The sequence below is a fragment of the Coregonus clupeaformis genome, chromosome 30 (genome assembly GCF_020615455.1).
Source record: "Coregonus clupeaformis isolate EN_2021a chromosome 30, ASM2061545v1, whole genome shotgun sequence".
Lineage (NCBI taxonomy): Eukaryota > Metazoa > Chordata > Actinopteri > Salmoniformes > Salmonidae > Coregonus > Coregonus clupeaformis.
The window spans coordinates 30,825,550-30,847,213 of NC_059221.1; the positions used below are offsets into that span (position 1 = coordinate 30,825,550).

Here is a 21,664-nt window from a genome sequence, read left to right on the forward strand (position 1 = left end):
TGCTTTGGTAGTACCCAACTTGCTACTGACCATCAGGTCCTAATGGCCTGGTACTCAGGGCTCTGTTGTCCCTCTAACCACTCTGACATCAATGCAAATGCAATCGAAAATCACATCAAAACAGTAGGCCTATCCTACTTTTAAAACTCACCTCACTGTGATGATCAATTTGAAGAAAGAAGTTAAACAGCAGGTTGAAACAGTGTAAAACATGGTTGTTAGGTGTATGTTTTTTCAAAGCCTAACACAACAAAACAAACAGCGCTTTCTAAGGTGATGATTAATTAAAAACACCAATACACATATTAGAGCTTATGCATAGGCTTATGAGCCCAACCCATTTGAGACCAACCTTTAACTTCCTGACTGATGTCTTGAGATGTTGCTTCAATATATCCACATAATTTTCCTTCCTCATGATGCCATCTATTTGCCATGTCCCTCCTGCAGCAAAGCACCCCCACAGCATGATGCTGCCACCCCCGTGCTTCACGGTTGGAATGGTGTTCTTCGGCTTGCAAGCATCCCCCTTTTTCCTCCAAACATAACGATGGTCATTATGGCCGAACAGTTCTATTTTTGTTTCATCAGACTAGAGGACATTTCTCCAAAAAGTACGATCTTTGTCCCCATGTGCAGTTGCAAACCATAGACTGGCTTTTTTATGGCGGTTTTGGAGCAGTGGCTTCTTCCTTGCTGAGCGGCCTTTCAGGTTATGTCGATATAGGACTCGTTTTACTGTGGATATAGATACCTTTGTACCTGTTTCCTCCAGCATCTTCATAAGGTCCTTTGCTGTTGTTCTGGGATTGATTTGCACTTTTCGCACCAAAGTACGTTCATTTCTAGGAGACAGAACACGTCTCCTTCCTGAGCGGTATGACGGGTGCGTGGTCCCATGGTGTTTATACTTGCGTAATATTGTTTGTACAGATGAACGTGGTACCTTCAGGCATTTGAAAATTGCTCCCAAAGATGAACCAGACTGTTGTGGAGGTCTACACATTCTCTTTTGAGGTCTTGGCTGATTTCTTTTGAATTTCCCATGATGTCAAGCAAAGAGGCACTGAGTTTGAAGGTAGGCCTTGAAATACATCCACAGGTACACCTCCAATTGACTCAAATGATGTCAATTAGCCTATCAGAAGCTTCTAAAGCCATGACATCATTTTCTGGAATTTTCGAAGCTGTTTAAAGGCACAGTCAACCACTGGAATTGTGATACAGAGAATTATAAGTGAAATAATCTGTCTCTAAACAGTTGTTGGAAAAATTACTTGTGTCATGCACAAAGTAGATGTCCTAACTGACTTGCCAAAACTATAGTTTTTTAACAAGACATTTGTGGAGTGGTTGAAAAACGAATTTTAATGACTCCAACCTAAGTGTATGTAAACTTCCGACTTCAACTGTAACTGGTCCAGCCTATACTAAAATATTGAACAAATGTGAGTAATCGCCTTTGAGTGTGGATATATTATTATGCATACTGGATGGACTGGTTACCTAATTGAGCTACTCCAAAATGTATATCCATGAGTCTGGGAGGGAACGTATAGCCCTAGGCGATGCTGTTGGTTCTTTGATTGTGCAGGGCAGCTTACAATTAGTGAATTTGTATTTGATTTTGAATAGCCTAGTAATAGGGAATATTTTATATTTTCATAATTAATTGGTTGACACATTACCTTTAGCTATATAGAATATCTCACCACCATGCGTTTCCGTCTCCTCCTCTCTCTCCTTTATTCCTTTCTCCAGCGTGCAGATGGGCTGTCAACAGTTTAGAGAAATATGTTTCGTTCTGAAAACATGTTACTATTGATGTTCCCGAACAGACTTCACTTGGTTTCCCAAATTAAGCACTGGGAGTTGCAGGAAGAAGGTTGGAGAGCCCATGGCATACAGAGTTTGGGCGGAATATCACCTGTCGTGCAGCGAGAGAATGCTCCTCAAACAGTGGTTGATGCGTGGAGTGAAGTAAGTGTACTTATTTATTTCTCAGCTGCTCATATTAAGCACATGCTCCGTTATAAAACCAAAGTACCCTACCGGGCATCATTGAAAAACGGACCTGTGGGAAAGCGCGCGGCCTCCATTCACTATTTGAGTGAATACAGGTGACGTGTCTTTTTCCCTGCCCCTGTTCCTGCCCATAATTTTACATATTAGTAAAGACAAGATTAAATTGAGAATAGTCTGATGGGTGAAAATATGATCACTTGATGAGAGAACAGCTGTGCAGGCTGAGGCAAGGAACAGAGCACAAGCTTTTTTTGCTACTTTCTCAAATCATCAATAGCCTATAGTCGCATCATGCAGCCCATTATCCTTTGATTTCTAAGACATTCTAAGGTTTGTATTATTCACAACTAAAGTTGCCAAATAACTCTAAATCTATATAGCATATAGGACCTCTTTCAAATGATCACTTTTACGCTCAACATAGCCACTTCATATGCGCACTCGTTCCGTAATGGGAAAAATATCCTTTCTATTTTATTCAACTAAGTGAAATTATATTCTTCTTACTATAAAATCATATAAAATAAAATAAATGCACGATACTTATAAGCATATCTTGTGATCTAAATGAACAAGCCTACAGCATATGGCATGGCACAAAGCCAGATAACTAACTTACAGTCGGCCAACTCATATTCCGTTCCAAAGGTCCGCATCAGCGTCTTGTATGGGTGGAGGCCTGGAGATGCTAAACGTGTTCATGTTAATTAACGGTAAATTACCGTGAGACCGGCAGTCTTTTGCATGACAATAACCGGATGACAAAATGTAATGACCTCCACAGCCCTATTCTGTCCCCAAGGGACTAATTCATATTCATGACTAATGACAGAGGATAATCCCAAAGAGATGTACATCAAAGTCCTTCAACGTCACGTGACTGTGTAAACAGGAAAACTGACTATGGAACAACAACAGCAGTAATAACATTGCAAATCACCTTTAACAATTTCTTCTCAGTTACCAGAAGGCAGGGGTGACAGTATAATTAATTTCTTCCCCGTACAGACCTCCAAAATGTTTTATGGGCCTAATCATATAATTATATATACTGTATAATATCAACATGATCTCTGAGGGCCTAGTCGTAAAGATTTATCATTTAAACTTTTAAAATGTATTACCTTTTATTGTGGCATAAACGCAGCCAGACATGATGTTTTCATCTGATTGTCAAACAATCACTTCAAAAGACTCCTTTACTAGGCTACCCGTGCACGTTCATCCACTCGCAACATATTTCCAGCCTCCAAACAGTGGTGAATGGAAAGAGACATTTGTTACACAAAACACCAAAAAGTATAAGGACATTTGGCGATTGTCATTAGGCCAGAATTTATGTGTCTACTGCTGTCGGCGCGCGTCTCGATGTCAGCCACTCATCTCTGCCTTGGCAAACATGTCAGTGTTCTGGTCGAACTACACTGCATTTTAAAGTGTAGGATATAAATCAAGTCCATTCGCTCATTTTTCATGCGTCTGACATGGGGTAATGATCAAAAGTGGTGTAATAGTCTACAGTTTTGTTGACATTTTGTTTTAATTATTGTGCTGGGCTCATGTTTTACCGGTACGGCGTACCCCCACTATTTATTTTGCCGTGACACCGTACCGACTTACTTTCACCCCTGCCCGAAGGTGAAACTATCTAGAGAACTATCTAGAGAGAGAACCCCAAGAAATCAAAAGAAATGTGCCCAGAAGAAGTCAAAGTCAGTGTCCAGTTCCCATATCTTTGAAACAGACTGGCAGTGAAAGCTCAGCATCAAACCCAAGCATCAAACCCAAGCATCAAACCCAAGCATCAAACCCAAGCATCAAACCCAAGCATCAAACCCAAGCATCAAACCCAAGCATCAAACCCAAGCAATGCTAACAGCTGGTGCGCAACTAGCTGTGTGAGTACTTTGGAAGCAAGAAAGAGCATAATAGGGCAGCAGCGTTCTGTCTGTCTGTGTCTGTCTGTCTGTCTGTCTGTCTGTCTGTCTGTGTACACACCTTGGCATTAATATGTAGGTCAAAGGGCCCACAGCGTTTCAACTCTTTGTGCTCTACAGAGGAGCTCTAGGAGGGAAGATAGATGAGGCAATGGTTTTTCACTCACATACAGGCAATGAATGACAGTCAGTTGCAAAAATTAGTCAAAATAAATTAAGAGAAATATGAACAAAGTTGAGTTAATGAATGAACAGGTGTCATGAATAGGCATAGTGGTGAAGAGAAATGACACAAAATGAGTTGGCAATGGATCAAAGAAATACATGAACATGGCTGCAAACAGTGGGAGTCTATTACACTCAAATGTCTCTGAAGTACTATTGGTAAGTACTGCAGTGATGTTGGACTTTAGCAATAGCATCTTGGCTCTATGGCTATGATTGCATTTGTTCCATTGCCTCATAAAATGGGTCATTTCTTCCCAAATGGTAAAGATACTGAGATCACAGACAGGACAGGTTAAAGACTGAAGGTGCTGCTGGTGGCTGTGCAGTTAGCAGTCTCTACACACCATGCCTGGTTTTAACACATCACAACATAACAACCAGATCAAATCAAGACACATTCACTTGGCTGCCGTCAAGTTACTTCAAGACAAATAAGTTCATTTGAACTCATGATGCAATGCAGTTCATGTGTATGTTCTTGCACTGAAAAAACAAGCTATGTCATACTGCATTCAAAAAAAAAAAATCAATTCTCAAAGAAAGGCAAATGGTTTCAGCAAACCACAGACAGAGTGAGTCGAGTAAGACCGTCCATATTGTACTTAGTTAAAAATTAATTACATAGAAAGTAGCTCAGTGAGGTCAATAGTGTAAATGAATGATGAGCTGTATAGGCTAGATCTCTGGGAGTAACACTAGAGTTCACTGACTAGTTAACAAGGGAAGTGTTGTGAAGAGTTATGGGGTGTTAACCGCACAGACCTGTTCCTTCCTTCACATACTCAGATCAGACTAATAAAAATAACTAAAACATTGCTACTCTGAGCAGAGGAAGACTGATTCATCGAGGCGTGGGGAAGGGGAACATGGAGAGTGAGAAGGAAAAAGGAGCTACAGGTAGTGGGGGGGAAGTCAGACCTGCTCGTTGAGTTTGGGGTGTGAGGGGCCTTGGTGAATGAGCAGCCTGACGATCTGTTGGTCCCCCTTCCATGCGGCCAGGTGCAGGGGGTAGCAGCCCTTATTGTCAGCGATGTTGGTCAAGGCCTCGTTACGTAGCAGCGCCTCCACTATCTCACTGTGGATGGGACAAACGGGGTCAGAAGAGTTGAACAGGTTCATTACGTAGGTAATGTTGACAGTAAACTGTGTCATTGTTTACCACATAAGTATGGCATTTCAGGACTCAACATTAATGCTTGTCCTCTTGCCAAGGCCAAGTCAAACAAATTGTCGGACAAGCAGAATATAGATTTAAGTTGTCTGAATGAACAAGTTTCACGTGGATGCGATGTGTTGCGCACTGTCCTCCCAATCTCTACAGAGCGCATCGCAAAATGATTATTGTAGGCCTGCATTGACAGGCACGAGCGGTCCATCAATCATGCAGTCACAAGATGCATTTTTTGATTAAAGCGAGCCGTGTGTGCACATTTGTTGATATTCATTGCTAGTTAGTGAGTTATTTGCCCAGTTATAGTTCATTTCTGGTCAACAATGAAATTCCTGCAAAAGTAATGGTGTGTACATCACCTGTGTGCGTGCCAGTGAGGAGGGGTGGGGGGGTAAAATAATGACAAACAACAGACAAACATATAGTGTAGTTTGGCTGGTTATCTCGCTGGTTAACTATTTAGGTATTAGCATGTATTAATGTTATTGTCATATCCAATGTCCTAAACAACTTCCCACGGTCACTTGTGTACATCCACAAATGGCCGTCACACACATGATACGGGTTTGCAGTTGATGAAACTAATGCTGCATACTCCGGTTGTAAAACAGTCTCTCAAGCGCTCAAAATTGGGTGAAATAATTCTGACACCGTTGGAAAACTGGGATTTTCCTCTATTCAATACTGGCCATGTAATTCTGACAACGTAAAAAAATATTGTTAGATTAGCCTAATTGGCAAGTAACTCATATTCTCCCCTGAAAACTGCATATTCTAGCCATACAAATAGATAAACGTCTTAGTTACTACCTTGCTTTGAAGTCACCCACCTTAGCCATTTGATCCCTGGTTCATTGAATGAGGGAATTATTTTATATATAGACATAAATGTATTGGGCTGTAATGTTGCAGAGTCGCCAACCATCCTCCAGGAGAGTCCTGGAGAGCTACTGGGTGTGCAGGCTTTTGCTCCAGCCCTGCTCTAACACATTGTAAAGAATAATCTGCTTAAGAGTCCCTTGATAAGCTGACTCGGGTGTGTTTGAGCAGGGTTGGATCAAAAGCCTGCAGACCCAGTAGCTCTCCAGATGGAGGGTTGACCACATATGTTTTATACAGTAGCCTATCAGTGCAGTATTTTACTTTGTGGGGTGACTTGCTCAAGGCCACAACGGCAGGAGATATAATACATGGGATCATAGACCAACAGCCTTCCATTGTCAATACCAGTGATAATAATGAAGTGGTTCCTTGCATGACACAATACACTTTTCAGTCACCGTTTTGGCACATGGTGTTACAGATTTGTTTTAAATTGTTGGATAAGAGAGCTTTCGGACAAGTAAAAAAAAAAAAAATATATATATATTTTTTTTTTAAAAGACAAACATTTTTTTTCGGTCCTACTTATCCAATGGACAAGTGCCAAAACAAGTTAATGTCAAGCCCTGCATTTCACACAGGGTGGCCCCACTCACACCAATGGGAATCAATCTAAACTATCATGACAAGAGAACAGGACTCGCTATAGTAGACCTACCTGTGTCCGTTTAGGGCAGCATGGTGTAGAGGAGTGTATCCAGTGCTGTCCACACAGTTCACATTAGGACCCCTCCAGATACTGTGGAGAGAAAGAGGGAACATTAGATCATGTAACACTCACACAGTATAATTCAGGTGAGGGAAGAGCTTAAAGCTAGTGTGAGCAAAGAGAACCAACACAAGACTGTTCAGTAGGCAAACGGTGTAAAATGTTGCTGATAGAAACGTCACAAAAAAAGAGGACGACTCCATTTCCTGCATGAGATGCATGTTTTATCATTCAACATAATTTACAGTGCCTTCAGAAATTATTCACACACATTGACTTTTCCACATTTTGCTGTGTTCCATCCTGAATTTAAAATTGATTAAATTGAGATGTTTTTGTCATTGGCCTACACACACACAATACCCAATAATGTGAAAGTGGAATTAAGTTTTTTGAAATTTTTACAAATTAATAAAAAATTAAAAGCTGAAATGTCTTGAGTCAATAAGTATTCAACCCCTTTGTTATGGCACGCCTAAATAAGTTCAGGAGTAAGTGAATTTCAAAAACAGATTCAACCACAAAGACCAGGAAGGTTTTCTAATGCCTCGCATAGAAGGGCACATATTGAGCATGGTGAAGTTATTAATTACACTTTGGATGGTGTATCAATACACCCAGTCACTACAAAAAAGATACAGGCGTCCTTCCTAACTCAGTTGCCGGAGAATAAGGAAACACCTCAGGGATTTCACCATGAGGCCAATGGTGACTTTAAAACAGTTACACAGTTTAATGGCTGTGATAACACTAAGGATGGATCAACAACATTGTAGTTACTGCACAATACTAACCTAATTGACAGAGTGAAAAGAAGGAAGCATGTACAGAATAAAAATATTCCAAAACACGCATCCTGTTTGCAACAAGGCACTAAAGTACTACTGCAAAAAATGTGGCAAAGCAATTAACTTTTTTTCCTCAATACAAAGTGTTATATTTGGGGCAAATCCAATACAACACATTACTGAGTACCACTCTCCAGATTTTCAAGCATAGTGGTGGCTGCATCATGTTATGGGTATGCATGTAATTGTTAAGGACTGGGGTGTTTTTCAGGATAAAAAATATCCTGAAAAACTAAATGGAGCTAAGCACAGGCAAAATCATAGCGGAAAAACTGGTTCAGTCTGCTTTCCACCAGACACTGGGAAATTAATTCACATTTCAGCAGGACAATAACCTAAAACACAAGGCCAAATCTAAACTGGAGTTGCTTATCAATAAGACAATGAATGTTCCTGAGTGGCAGAGTTACAGTTTTGACTTAAATCTGCTTGAAAATCTATGGCAAGACTTGAAATTGGCTGTCTTGCAATGATCAACAACCAATTTGACCGAGCATGAATAATTTTTTTAAGAATAATGGACAAATATTGTACAATCCAGTTGTGTAAAGATCTTAGAGACTTACCCAGAAAGACTCACAGCTGTAATCGCTGCCAAAGGTGATTCTAACATGCATTGACTCAGAGGTGTGAATACTTATGTAAATTAGATATTTTGTCTACCACTGCTAGAAGAAGAGATCTCAGTGACTTTGAAAGAGGGGTCTCGAAGGAGCATAGGGGGTTTAAAGTGTGTGTCTCAGTCAACAGATCAACCCAATTGAACACTTAAGAGAGATTCTGGAGCGGCGGCTGAGACAGCATTTTCCACCACCATCAACAAAACACTAAATGATGGAATTTCTCGTGGAAGAATGGTGGATCATCCCTCCGATAGAGTTCCAGACACTTGCAGAATCTATGCCAAGGCGCATTGAAGCTGTTCTGGTGGCCCAACGCCCCCTATTAAGACACTATGTTGGTGTTCCCTTTATTTTGGCAGTTACCTACATTTCTATCTGAATGATCCACAATGTTATCTCCCTGCTGAATGAGATCTGAGTGTGTTCCCACACAGCCCGAGGGATGGCCTATACAGGGCAAAGAATACTAGGTGGGTGTGGCTGAACAAAACTGATAACATCTCAGGTCCCAGCCCCTCAGTGTTGATGGCAGTCAAGCTGTATTGTTGTGAACCATGGTTCACAGCCTAGCCCAGGCCAGCTCAAACCCAGGTGGGAGGCATTCCCTAAGGAATTCTACCACAGGACTGAGGGAAAGGAATGAGGAAGCATGGGCCAAGCCAGCAGCACTAGGCAGTGGAGGAGGGAGGGGGTTGGTACAGTATGTACACACAAACACTAACACAGCAGGTGGGCAGCAAGGTTGGTGTCATATCAGGTCAGTGACCACCAAGCACCATAGCTCAGCCACATCCACAAACCCCCCCCCTCTACATCAACAAACATACAAGTGCAAACCATGCCGAGTCACTCAGTGCCTAGAGCAAACATAGGCCTATCAGGAAGGAACATAGTAACTTAATTCAGTCATTATCAACATAGCCCTGGAAAACACTACTCTATCATAATAAAACTTCTCTGTTCAGCCTCAGTGCAGTGGAATGGCCATAGTTATCCAATATTTGTGTAACACAATCTGAAAAAGAACCTAATTTCTGTATGCACATAATTATAGTGCATTCATGTCATTATCAACCCACCCCCCGATCACTTTGTTCCACCCCCACTGCATCAAATGTGGTTAGAGAGCTTTTATTGAAGGGTCTGGACTGGAGGATATACAGGCCTAATGGTATATAGCTGTAGATCTCTCATCCACTTAAAACTGAACTCAGCTGTCAGCTGAGATGGCTTGTTTCTTTTAATCAGCAGATAGAGAGATAGAGGGAGTAATTAAACAGGCAAATGGAAGCCTGGGTCCTGGGAGGATAGCATGCCATGCCAGCAGCAGGCCTACAGTACCACTGGGATGTGACTGCACAGTGAGCACATTCTAAATAAATCATGTGACAAGAAAATCCCAGCACAGCACTGGAAAAACAATGGTCTGAGAGAGGAGAGATGGGATGGCTCACATGAAGAGAAAGGAGAAGGAGAAGAAAGCACACTTAAGTGGAACCTAGAGAGGGATTCTATCAAGAGTAGGGATGATCATGATGCTGCTGCAGCACCATGCTACCATTTAATCTAGCCAAAATAAAACCATTTGACCCAGATAAGAAAAGGCAACAGAGTTCACATAACATTAATCCATATCATACATGCGCACATAACCTGAAAAAGTCACTGAGGGCGGGTACGCAACACACACACATACTTTACAGTGCTGACATCATGATGCTCAATCTCAGAAAGGTCTTATGAATGGGGCGATGATGGTGACATCACCATTGCCAGTGGAGAGGGGGGCACAAGACAGTAAGAGAAAACGCGCAACAGGATGCTCCCTTCATAGCGCCACACTGGCATCACTCTGATGAGCCACTCGTTTTTGTCACTTGGCTGTAATGGTTGCTTTTGCCCCCTAAAATACGTCTCCCATAATAACTCAGAACAGCCTGCAATAACCCAATCGGAGAAGTCTCATTAAATAAGTATCTCCATTCTAGCCTCCAGAATAATACAGGTCGAAGCTCTGCACCACGAAGTAGAGATGCTTTAAGATTCATCCTTCCCTATATAGTGTTACATCAGCAGTCATTCCCATAGCCTAATCAACCCCAACTGCAGGCCTGTATGGACCCATATGCCTGCTACAGGCATCACAGTCAGCAGGAGAGGAAGATACCAGTGGCTCAGTCTGCGGCACAGGCTAGTGCTACACTAGCAGAGGGACCAAGGAGGAGGATATACAGTGCCTTCAGAAAGTATTCAAACCCCTTGACTTATTCCACATTGTGTTGTGTTACAGCCTGAATTCAAAATTGATTAAATGCATTTTTCAACCATCTACACACAATACCCCATAATAACTAAGTGAAAGCATGTTTTTCGAGAGAAAGTTGTATATTTAGTGAAAATGAAATACAGAAATCACATTTGCATAAGTATTCACACCCCTGAGTCAATACTTTGTGTAAGTACCTTTGGCAGCAATTACAGCTGTGAGCCTGTCTTTCTGGGCAAGTCTCTAAGAGCTTTCCACACCTGGATTACGCAACATTTGCCCACTATTCTTAAAACAATTATTCACGCTCTGTCTAATTGGTTGTTGATCATTACAAACATTTTCAGGTCTTGCCATAGATTTTCAAGCAGATTTAAGTCAAAACTAACTCAGCCACTCAGGAACATTTACGGTCTTCTTGGTATTTTACAACGTTTCCACACAAGCGTAGCCTAGGTTGTGCGGTCCGCAAACAACGTGTCCATTCCGACAATGAGAACGGTAAAAGACCGTAACATTGTAGATTAGAACAGTAAATGTACTAGTGGTGATACTGGTGTGCCTCCGCAATGCATTAGTCCACTGAGACGGGCATGAATCAGACGGGTGTCTCGTGTGCCATAAAAAACATATATTCGCGACTGCTGGAATAAAAAAAATCTTGCTTGACCAACAGCCTATCGACCAAACAATCGACCAGTTGACAAAATGGATAATTTTACTTTGACATTATGGGGTATTGTGTGTAGGCCAGTGACCAAAAATCGCAATTTATCCCATTTTAAATTCAGGCTGTAACACAAAATGTGGAAAAAGTCAAGGGGTGTGAATACTTTCTGAAGGGAAAGTGTAGTCTTCTGCCAGGAGAAGGAAATCCCCTAGAGGTCCAATGCAAATCCCTCCACACCAGTACCCCCAAGCACCTCAGCTAAGTAGTGAGGAGTACTGCACAGGACACTGGATTTGCACATTTCCAGTTTCATGCCCAATGAACATATCACACACAAAAACTGAGCGGAAGAAAAAACAAAAAATGTCCGCTTGCTAGTTGCTGTCCCAGATAATAAAAAATATTTTATATAACAGATTACTGCAAATAATGCATAACCAAAATCAGAGAACTGCTCTGGTCTGGTTGTGCTGCCTGCATGATTACATACAGTATATGCAAGGTCTGACTGCAAGCATGAAAGGCTGTTATAGAATGCAGGATAGACACTTACTGGAAGCAGTTTGAAATACAGCCTAAAATGTGGAAGCAAGAGGCCCTTCTAGCGTCACCTCTAAGTGTAAGGCTCACCACCTCCCTGAGCATCTTAACAGGGCGGAACTCAAAGGCATGAGTCAGTGCCAGTGGCACTTGACAATCCACTTCATTCTCTTATAGCTAGAGCGATTCAGAACCAACTGGACTGAGGGACAGTCAGCGCTTAAAGAAGGGGGGTGGGGGGGACAGAATGGAGTTGATTTGGTTGGGGTTGGGGAGGGAGTATGATGCATGGCAACTGATTGAAGAATTCCTCTTTGAAAGGAAAGAGCTAATCCCTAACTTCCCTGAGGGAATATCAGCTTGATGAGGCTGAAGTCTGAAAGAGATTATGGGGGCTGTAATGCCGCGTTGCACAAAGCCTGGCCAGTAAAAGGACGAATTATAATAATACCCCTCTCCCTCTATCTTGCATTCTTTGTGTATAAGGAGAGGACTGCTGAAGCTGCTCACGGATGCCCAAGACGTCTTCACGGACCCCATTCTCTGCGTTTATCCTCTGTGTCAATCTCCCAAAATCTCTAAAGGAAATCCCTTTTTAGCCTCTGTTGCTGCCCTCTTCTTGCCATCTGTCTTTGTCTCTTTCGGATCCACTACAGCAGCATCTACAGTACTGTGAGCCAAACAACCCTGTGGTTTTCAAGTTAGTAGTTATGTCAAAACAAACTCAATTTCAACAGTACTACAACATGACAAGGTGAAGTGGAGCAGTGGAAGGGGAAAGCAGCAGTCCTGGGACTAAAGGGATCTGGTTGCTGTGCTGCTGGGAGGAAAGACCAGGTGAGGCTGTGCCTCAGTGTCAAATAAACAGATTTGTCCTCAGGCCAATTAAGCAGTGCGACCACACAGCTAGGGATTAGCGGTGCGGCAGTGCCCTTGGGCAGGCTGTCCAGCGGTGCCTTGCGCATAGCGGGGACACTGCCAAAGCAATTGGGCTTAATTAAGCGGAGGGACGGATGCCGGACGGGCATTGAGACCAGATGCGCCATTTGCCAAACAGTAGCTCAGCAAGCCCCCCAGTGACAATGTCCACAACCTGTACTGTACACAGTCTCCAGTCCCCATTAGAGAGACTGGCACTACTCTACCTGCCAATGTCCTAGCTCCCACAGTGGATTATACTGAATCACATTGACTTAATGAGGTCAGGGCTGTAGCGTACAGCAGCTTGAGGTAAGACTGACAATTGTGCATGTCAGGGCTGAGTCGTTCCATGTCATTTCAACAAGCCATGACACCCACCATCTCAGATTATTCTAAAATTGCTGGTTGACACGGAAATGCGCCATTCTCCTGATTGATGGGCCGGGCGCTTCTTGTAATAGACTTGCACGTAGGGTTCCAAAATTCCGCTAACTTTTAATAAATTCCCTGTTTTTTCCCGAAATCACGGTTGGAGGATTCCTGGAATCAGGAGGGAATAAGCAGGAAATCCAGAATTCTCCAATCTGGATGTCTGGAAAAACAGGGAAGTTATTGAAAGTTCCCGTAATTTTGCAACCCTACTTAAACACCCCCGTCTCCGCATTTTCAGCGCCATGGCCAACTTTCAAGTACTACTACGGTAATTTCAATAAATCAATCACTAGCAATAAGTAGTTCAAAGAGGTAGCCTACCTTTGGATGGCTGTCATGCAACAGTGGCCCATGTTGACTCCAATGCTTTTCACAGTTGAGTCAAGTTGGCTGGATGTCCTTTGGGTGGTGAACCATTCTTGATACACACGGGAAACTATCGAATGTGAAAAACCAGCAGCGTTGCAGTTCTTGACACACTCAAACCATGCGCCTGGCCTACTACCATACCCCGTTCAAAGGCACTTCAATCTTTTGTCTTGCCCATTCATGCTCTGAATGGCACACACACACACACATTTACATTTTAGTCATTTAGCAGACGCTCTTATCCAGAGCGACTTACAGTTAGTGAGTGCATACATTTTTTATACTGGCCCCCCGTGGGAAACGAACCCACAACCCTGGCGTTGCAAGCGCCATGCTCTACCAACTGAGCTACAGGGGACCTGTCTCAATCCATGCCTCAATTTGACCTAGATAGTTTGTGTGTATGTATTGATATGTAGGCTACGTGTGCCTTTTGTAATAAATAAAAAAAGTATGTAGTTCTGTCCTTGAGCGGTTCTCTAATAATGTTATGCATTATGTCATGTTTCATGTTTTGTGTGGAACCCAGGAAGAGTAGTTGCTGCTTTTGCAACAGCTAATGGGGATCCTAATAAAATAACCAAAAATACAAAAAAATTGTCTCAAGGCTTAAAATCCCTTCTTTAACCTATCTCCTTCCCTTCATCTGCACTGATTGAAGTGGATTTAACATGTGACAACAATAAGGGATCATAGCTTTCACCTGGTCAGTTTATGCCATGGAAAGAGAAGGCGTTTGTACACTCAGTGTATGTTGCAGTTGCTTGACTGGTTCCCCTACTGATGTCAAAGTCCATTGTTTCAGAACGCCAAAACGTCCTGAACGCTCAAAAGTACTTTAAGTGACTGGGAATACAGATATGCATCTGTTGGTCATAGATACCTACAAAAAAGATGGTAGGGGCGTGGATCAGAAAACCAGTCAGGTGTCTGGTGTGACCACCATTTGCCTCATGCAGCGCGACACATCTCCTTCGCATAGAGTTGATCAGGCTGTTGATTGTGGCCTGTGGAATGTTGTCCCACTCCTCTTCAATGGCTGTGAGAAGTTGCTGGATATTGGCGGGAACTGGTAAACGTTGTCATACACATTGATCCAGAGCATCCCAAACATGCTCAATGGGTGACATGTCTGGTGAGTATGCGGGAGATGGAAGAACTGGGACATTTTCAGCTTCCAGGAATTGTGTACAGATCCTTGCGACATGGGGCCATGCATTATCATACTGAAACTTGAGGTGATTGCGGCAGATGAATGGCACGACAATGGGCCTCAGAATCTCGTCACAGTATCTCTGTGCATTGAAAATGCAATTGTGTTCGTTGTCGGTAGCTTATGCCTGTCCATACCATAACCCCACCATGAGGCACTCCGTTCACAACGTTGACATCAGCAAACCGCTCGCCCACACGACGCCACACACGCTGTTTGCCATCTGCCCGGTACAGTTCAAACCGGGATTCATCCATGAAGGGCACACTTATCCAGCCTGCCAGTGGCCATCGTCGGTTACAACGTCGAACTGCAGTCAGGTCAAGACCCTGGTGAGGACAACGAACACGCAGATGAGCTTCCTTGAGACAGTTTCTGACAGTTTGTGCAGAAATTCTTTGGGTTGTGGAAACCCACAGTTTCATCAGCTGTCCGGTTGGCTGGTCTCAAACGATCCCGCAAGTGGAAGAAGCCGGATGTGGAGGTTCTGGGCTGGTGTGGTTACACGTGCTCTGCGGTTGTGAGGTGGGTTGGACGAACTGCCAAATTCTCTAAAACGACATACGGTAGAGAAATGAACATTCAATTCTCTGGCACAGCTCTGGTGGACATTCCTGCAGTCAGCATGCCAATTGCACACTCCCTCAAAACTTGAAACATCTGTGGCATTGTGTTGTGTGACAAAACATTTGTGGCCTTTTATTGTCCCCAGCACACCGTGCACCTGTGGAATGATCATGCTGTTTAAATAAGCTTCCAACTTTGTGGCAACAGTTTGAGGAAGGCCCTTTCCTGTTTCAGCATGACAATGCCTGCACAGAGCCCTGACCTCAACCCCATTGAACACCTTTGGGAAGAATTGGAACGTCGTTTGGGAGCCAGGTCTAATCGCCCAACATCAGTGCCCGACCTCACTAATGCTCTTGTGGCCGAATGGAAGCAAGTCTCCCCAGCAATGTTCCAACATCTAGTGGAAAGCCTTCCCAGAAGAGTGGAGGCTGTTATAGCTGCAAAGAGGGGACCACCTCCATATTAATGGCCATAATTTTGGAATTAGATGTTCGACAAGTAGGTGTCCACATACTTTTGGACATGTAGTGTATGTTTGTTTTTGGTAAAGGAATTTAGGCACAGGCAATGTTTCTTAAACTTACAGAAAGCATGTAAGCAATGTTCCCTCAAAGCTGCGTGGGTGTGCAGCTCCCCCGGGACTGCCACGCAGAAGAAATATCAGCCCGTGCAGAGAAGCAAGAGATTGAACTTCACGCAACTAGAGTTTTCCCCATTAGTTAACGCTATCAACGTTTCCCTTTACTGTTGGAATTGTGATAGAATCAACACAATATTAGCAACTTTCAATTCAACATACCGAAACAAAACAAACTATGCAAGAGATTTTGTTGCAGGCAGAACACATCGGATTAGGATTCTATTGCATTGACAAGCAGGACTCAGGTCCACACTCTACACAGACCGGTGCACCATAACCAATCAGAGCTACAGTAGGCTTATATGCAAATCGACCATTTCCATATACAGTGAGGGAAAAAAGTATTTGATCCCCTGCTGATTTTGTACGTTTGCCCACTGACAAAGAAATGATCAGTCTATAATTTTAATGGTAGGTTTATTTGAACAGTGAGAGACAGAATAACAACAACAAATCCAGAAAAACGCATGTCAAAAATGTTATAAATTTATTTGCATTTTAATGAGGGAAATAAGTATTTGACCCCCTCTCAATCAGAAAGATTTCTGGCTCCCAGGTGTCTTTTATACCAGGTAACAAGCTGAGATTAGGAGCACACACTTAAAGGGAGTGCTCCTAATCTCAGGTTGTTACCTGTATAAAAGACACCTGTCCACAGAAGCAATCAATCAATCAGATTCCAAACTCTCCACCATGGCCAAGACCAAACAGCTCTCCAAGGATGTCAGGGACAAGATTGTAGACCTACACAAGGCTGGAATGGGCTACAAACAAGACCATCGCCAAGCAGCTTGGTGAGAAGGTGACAACAGTTGGTGCGATTATTCGCAAATGGAAGAAACACAAAAGAACTGTCAATCTCCCTCGGCCTGGGGCTCCATGCAAGATCTCACCTCGTGGAGGTGAGGAATCAGCCCAGAACTACGCGGGAGGATCTTGTCAATGATTTCAAGGCAGCTGGGACCATAGTCACCAAGAAAACAATTGGTAACACACTACGCCGTGAAGGACTGAAATCCTGCAGCGCCCGCAAGGTCCCCCTGCTCAAGAAAGCACATATACAGGCCCGTCTGAAGTTTGCCAATGAACATCTGAATGATTCAGAGGAGAACTGGGTGAAAGTGTTGTGGTCAGATGAGACCAAAATTGAGCTCTTTGGCATCAACTCAACTCGCCGTGTTTGGAGGAGGAGGAATGCTGCCTATGACACCATCCCCACCGTCAAACATGGAGGTGGAAACATTATGCTTTGGGGGTGTTTTTCTGCTAAGGGGACAGGACAACTTCACCGCATCGAAGGGACGATGGACGGGGCCATGTACCGTCAAATCTTGGGTGAGAACCTCCTTCCCTCAGCCAGGGCATTGAAAATGGGTCGTGGATGGGTATTCCAGCATGACAATGACCCAAAACACACGGCCAAGGCAACAAAACACACGGCCAAGGCATGTTTATTCAACTTGGAGTCAACCAAGCCATGAGGTCGAAGGAATTGTCTGTAGAACTCCGAGACAGGATTGTGTCGAGGCACAGATCTGGGGAAGGGTACCAACAAATTTCTGCAGCATTGAAGGTCCCTGTCAGAGTGCTGTGTGTGGATGAGTGTAGGGAATCAAGCGCAGGAACCAGGATGACTTCAACAGACTTTAGTAATTCCAAAAACAGGTAAAGAGTCGCCAACCCAACCGGGCGGCGCGAACAATTACGCACAAACACAGTGCGGAAAACAAGAAAAAGCGCACGCAGTGCGAACTCTCGAAAATGACAATAAACGAGAGAGAACAAACTCCTCTGTGGCAAGCTGACAAAATACAATCACGCATAACACCTGACCCAAACAAACGAAACTAAATAGGGAACATAATCAAACACAAACAAGGGACAGGTGTTACAAAGAGACAAAACCAAACGAACATGAAACATAGAACGGTGGCAGCTAGTACTCCGGAGACGACGACCGCCGAAGCCTGCCCGAACAAGGAAGAGGAGCAGCCTCGGCGAAACCGTGACAGTACCCCCCCTTGACGCGCGGCTCCAGCCGTGCGCCGACCCGGGGCTCGGGACGACCCGGACGACGCGGAGCAGGGCGCGCAGGATGACCCCGATGGAACTCGGTCAGCAGGGACTGGTCCAATATGTCCCTCCTTAGCACCCAGCACCGCTCCTCCGGGCCGTACCCCTCCCACTCCACGAGATATTGAAGACCCCCCATCCGGCGTCTCGAATCAAGGATGGACCTCACGGTGTGCGCCGGAGCCCCTCGATGTCCAACGGGGGCGGAGGAGTCTCCTCTATCTCATACTTCTGGAGTGGACCAGCTACCACCGGCCTGAGGAGAGACACATGGAACGAGGGGTTAATATTCCTATAGTCAATAGGCAGTTCTAACCTGTAACACACCTCGTTCAACCTCCTCAGGACTTTGAATGGCCCCACAAACCGCCGACCCAGCTTCCGGCAGGGCAGGCGGAGGGGCAGGTTTCTGGTCGAGAGCCAGACTCGATCTCCAGGTGCGTACACAGGCCCCTCACTGCGGTGGAGATCGGCGCTCGTTTTCTGCCGACGGATGGCCCGCTGCAGATGTACGTGGGCAGCGTTCCATGTTTCCTCCGAGCGCCGTACCCATTCATCCACCGCAGGGGCCTCGATCTGGCTCTCGTGTCAAGGTGCCAGAACCAGCTGGTACCCTAACACACACTGGAAAGGGGTTAGTTGGGTGGAGGAGTGGCGGAGAGAGTTCTGTGCCATTTCGGCCCACGGAACGTATCTCGCCCACTCCTCCGGCCGGCCCTGGCAATAAGACCTCAGAAACCTACCCACCTCCTGGTTAACACGTTCAACCTGCCCATTACTCTCCGGGTGGTAACCCGAGGTAAGGCTTACCGAAACCCCCAACCGTTCCATAAACGCTCTCCACACTCTGGAGGTGAACTGGGGGCCTCGGTCAGACACTATATCCTCGGGTACCCCGTAATGCCGGAAGACATGGGTAAACAGAGCCTCAGCGGTCTGTAGGGCAGTGGGTAGACCCGGCATGGGAAGGAGACGACAGGCCTTCGAGAACCGATCCACAACGACCAGGATGGTAGTATTCCCCTGTGAGGGGGGAAGGTCGGTAACAAAATCCACCGAGAGGTGGGACCAGGGTCGTTGTGGAATAGGCAGGGGTTGTAGCTTACCCCTGGGCAAATGTCTGGGCGCCTTACACTGGGCACACACCGAACAGGAGGAGACATAAATCCTCACATCCCTAGCTAACGTTGGCCACCAGTACTTCGTGCTAAGGCAGTGCACTGTCCGGCCGATACCCGGATGGCCAGAGGAGGGGGACGTATGAGCCCAACAAATGAGGCGATCGCGTACCTCGAGCGGAACGTACGTCCGACCCACTGGACACTGTGGAGGACTTGGGTCGGTGCGTAACGCCCGCTCGATCTCGCCATCAACCTCCCACACCACCGGTGCAACCAGACAAGACTCTGGTAGTATGGGCGTGGGCTCAACGGACCTCTCCTCCGCGTCATACCGCCGAGACAGAGCATCTGCCTTCCCGTTCTGGGACCCAGGGATGTATGTGATTTTAAACACAAACCGGGCTAGAAACATAGTCCAGCGGGCCTGGCGAGGATTCAGTCTCCTAGCTGCCCGGATGTACTCCAGGTTACGATGGTCAGTTAGAATGAGGAAAGGGTGTTGAGCCCCCTCGAGCCAATGCCGCCACACCTTTAGGGCCTGTACCACGGCTAACAGCTCCCTGTCTCCTACGTCATAATTCCGCTCCGCCGGACTGAGCTTTTTAGAATAAAATGCACAGGGACGGAGTTTAGGTGGAGTGCCAGAACGTTGGGAAAGAACGGCCCCTATACCGGCCTCTGACGCGTCCATCTCTACCTGGAACGGTAAAGAGGGATCCGGATGCGCCAACACCGGCGCCGAGGTAAACCGGTCCTTCAGTCTCCCAAAAGCCCTGTCCGCCTCAGCTGACCACCGCAAGCGCACCGGACCCCCCTTTAACAGAGACGTTATGGGAGCTGCCACCTGTCCAAAACCCCGGATAAACCTCCGGTAATAATTCGCAAAACCCAAGAACTGTTGCACCTCCTTCACAGTGGTTGGGGTCTGCCAATTACGCACAGCTGACACCCGGTCTACCTCCATCTTCACCCCTGACGCAGACAACTGGTAACCCAGAAAGGAGACCGACTTCTGGAAAAACAGACATTTCTCTGCCTTGACATATAGGTCATGCTCCAACAGCCTCCTCAATACTCGGCGCACCAGGGCTACATGCTCTGCTCGGGTAGGACTGTACACCAGAATGTCGTCGATGTACACGACTACTCCCTGTCCCTGCATGTCCCGGAAAATCTCATCGACGAAGGATTGGAAGACTGAGGGAGCATTCATTAACCCATATGGCATGACTAGATACTCGTAGTGTCCGGAAGTCGTGCTAAACGCTGTCTTCCATTCATCGCCCTCTCTAATGCGCACCAAGTTATATGCGCTCCTGAGATCCAATTTTGTAAAGAACTGCGCACCGTGCAGTGACTCCGTCATAGTCGCAATCAGAGGAAGTGGATAGCTGTACTTCACCGTAATCTGATTGAGACCGCGGTAATCAATACACGGGCGCAGACCTCCATCCTTTTTCTTCACAAAAAAGAAACTTGAGGAAGCGGGTGAAGTGGAGGCCCGTATGTATCCCTGTCTCAGAGACTCAGCGATGTACGTCTCCATTGCCTTCCTCTCCTCTTGAGACAAGGGATACACATGGCTCCGCGGGAGAGCTGCTCCTGACTGGAGATCTATCGCACAATCCCCCCGTCTATGAGGCGGCAGCTGCGCCGCCCTAGTCTTACTAAACACCAGTTTCAAATCCTCATACTCGGGGGGAATATGCAGTGCTGTCATTAGATTCGGACTTTCCACCGAGGTCGCCCCTATGGAAACACCCAGACACCGCCCCTCACACTGGGCAGACCACCCTTTAAGAGCTTTCTCTCGCCACATAATAGTAGGGTCATGGGTCATCAACCAGGGAAGGCCCAGCACTACCGGATACGCAGGAGAGTCAATCAGATAGAGCTGAATCGTCTCCTCATGACCCTCCTGCGCCATCATTTGAAGGGGCGCTGTGACCTCCCTAATCAACCCAGACCCTAACGGACGGCTATCTAGGGCATGAACAGGGAAAGGCTTATCAACTGGAAGGAGGGGAATCCCTAACTCTATACAAAACTGGCGATCTACAAAATTCCCAGCTGCGCCTGAATCTACCAGCGCCTTATGCTGGGAACGAGGTGCAACCTGTGGAAAACAAACAGGCAAGGTTAGGTGCACGACAGAAAGCTCTGGGTAAGTAGGGCGCCTACTCACCTGGGGGACCCCCCAATGCGTGACCTGCCTTCTCCTCCACCGGGGGACCCTCCCCAACACCTAGCCGCGGTGTGCCCTCCACGGCCACAGTTAGTGCAGGGAACGGCCCCCTCGGGTTCCTACTCCTCCGTTCTCTAGCGCCAGCACCCCCGAGCTCCATAGGGCTCGGCTCGGAGGTGCTGGAGAGTGGAATGGGCGAACCCCACCCGGGGACGTCCACGGGTGGCGAGCAGGGTATCCA

General features: G+C 45.6%; 1 protein-coding gene across 4 annotated transcripts in view; it reads right to left on the reverse strand.

The window, feature by feature from the left end:
- Positions 1 to 21,664, reverse strand: part of LOC121545611 (ankyrin repeat and SAM domain-containing protein 1A) — a 117,444-nt gene that overhangs the window by 73,194 nt on the left and 22,586 nt on the right. For 2 of the 4 annotated variants that reach the window (XM_041856281.2, XM_041856283.2), the window contains exons 2-4: positions 6,902 to 6,982; positions 5,109 to 5,265; positions 4,024 to 4,089 (exon numbers count right to left, since the gene is read on the reverse strand). In XM_041856281.2, the coding sequence (XP_041712215.1) occupies positions 4,024 to 4,089; positions 5,109 to 5,265; positions 6,902 to 6,982 (304 nt within the window). The remainder of the gene's footprint in view (positions 1 to 4,023; positions 4,090 to 5,108; positions 5,266 to 6,901; positions 6,983 to 21,664) is intronic. The other 2 variants (XM_041856285.2, XM_041856282.2) reach the window with 1 other exon arrangement.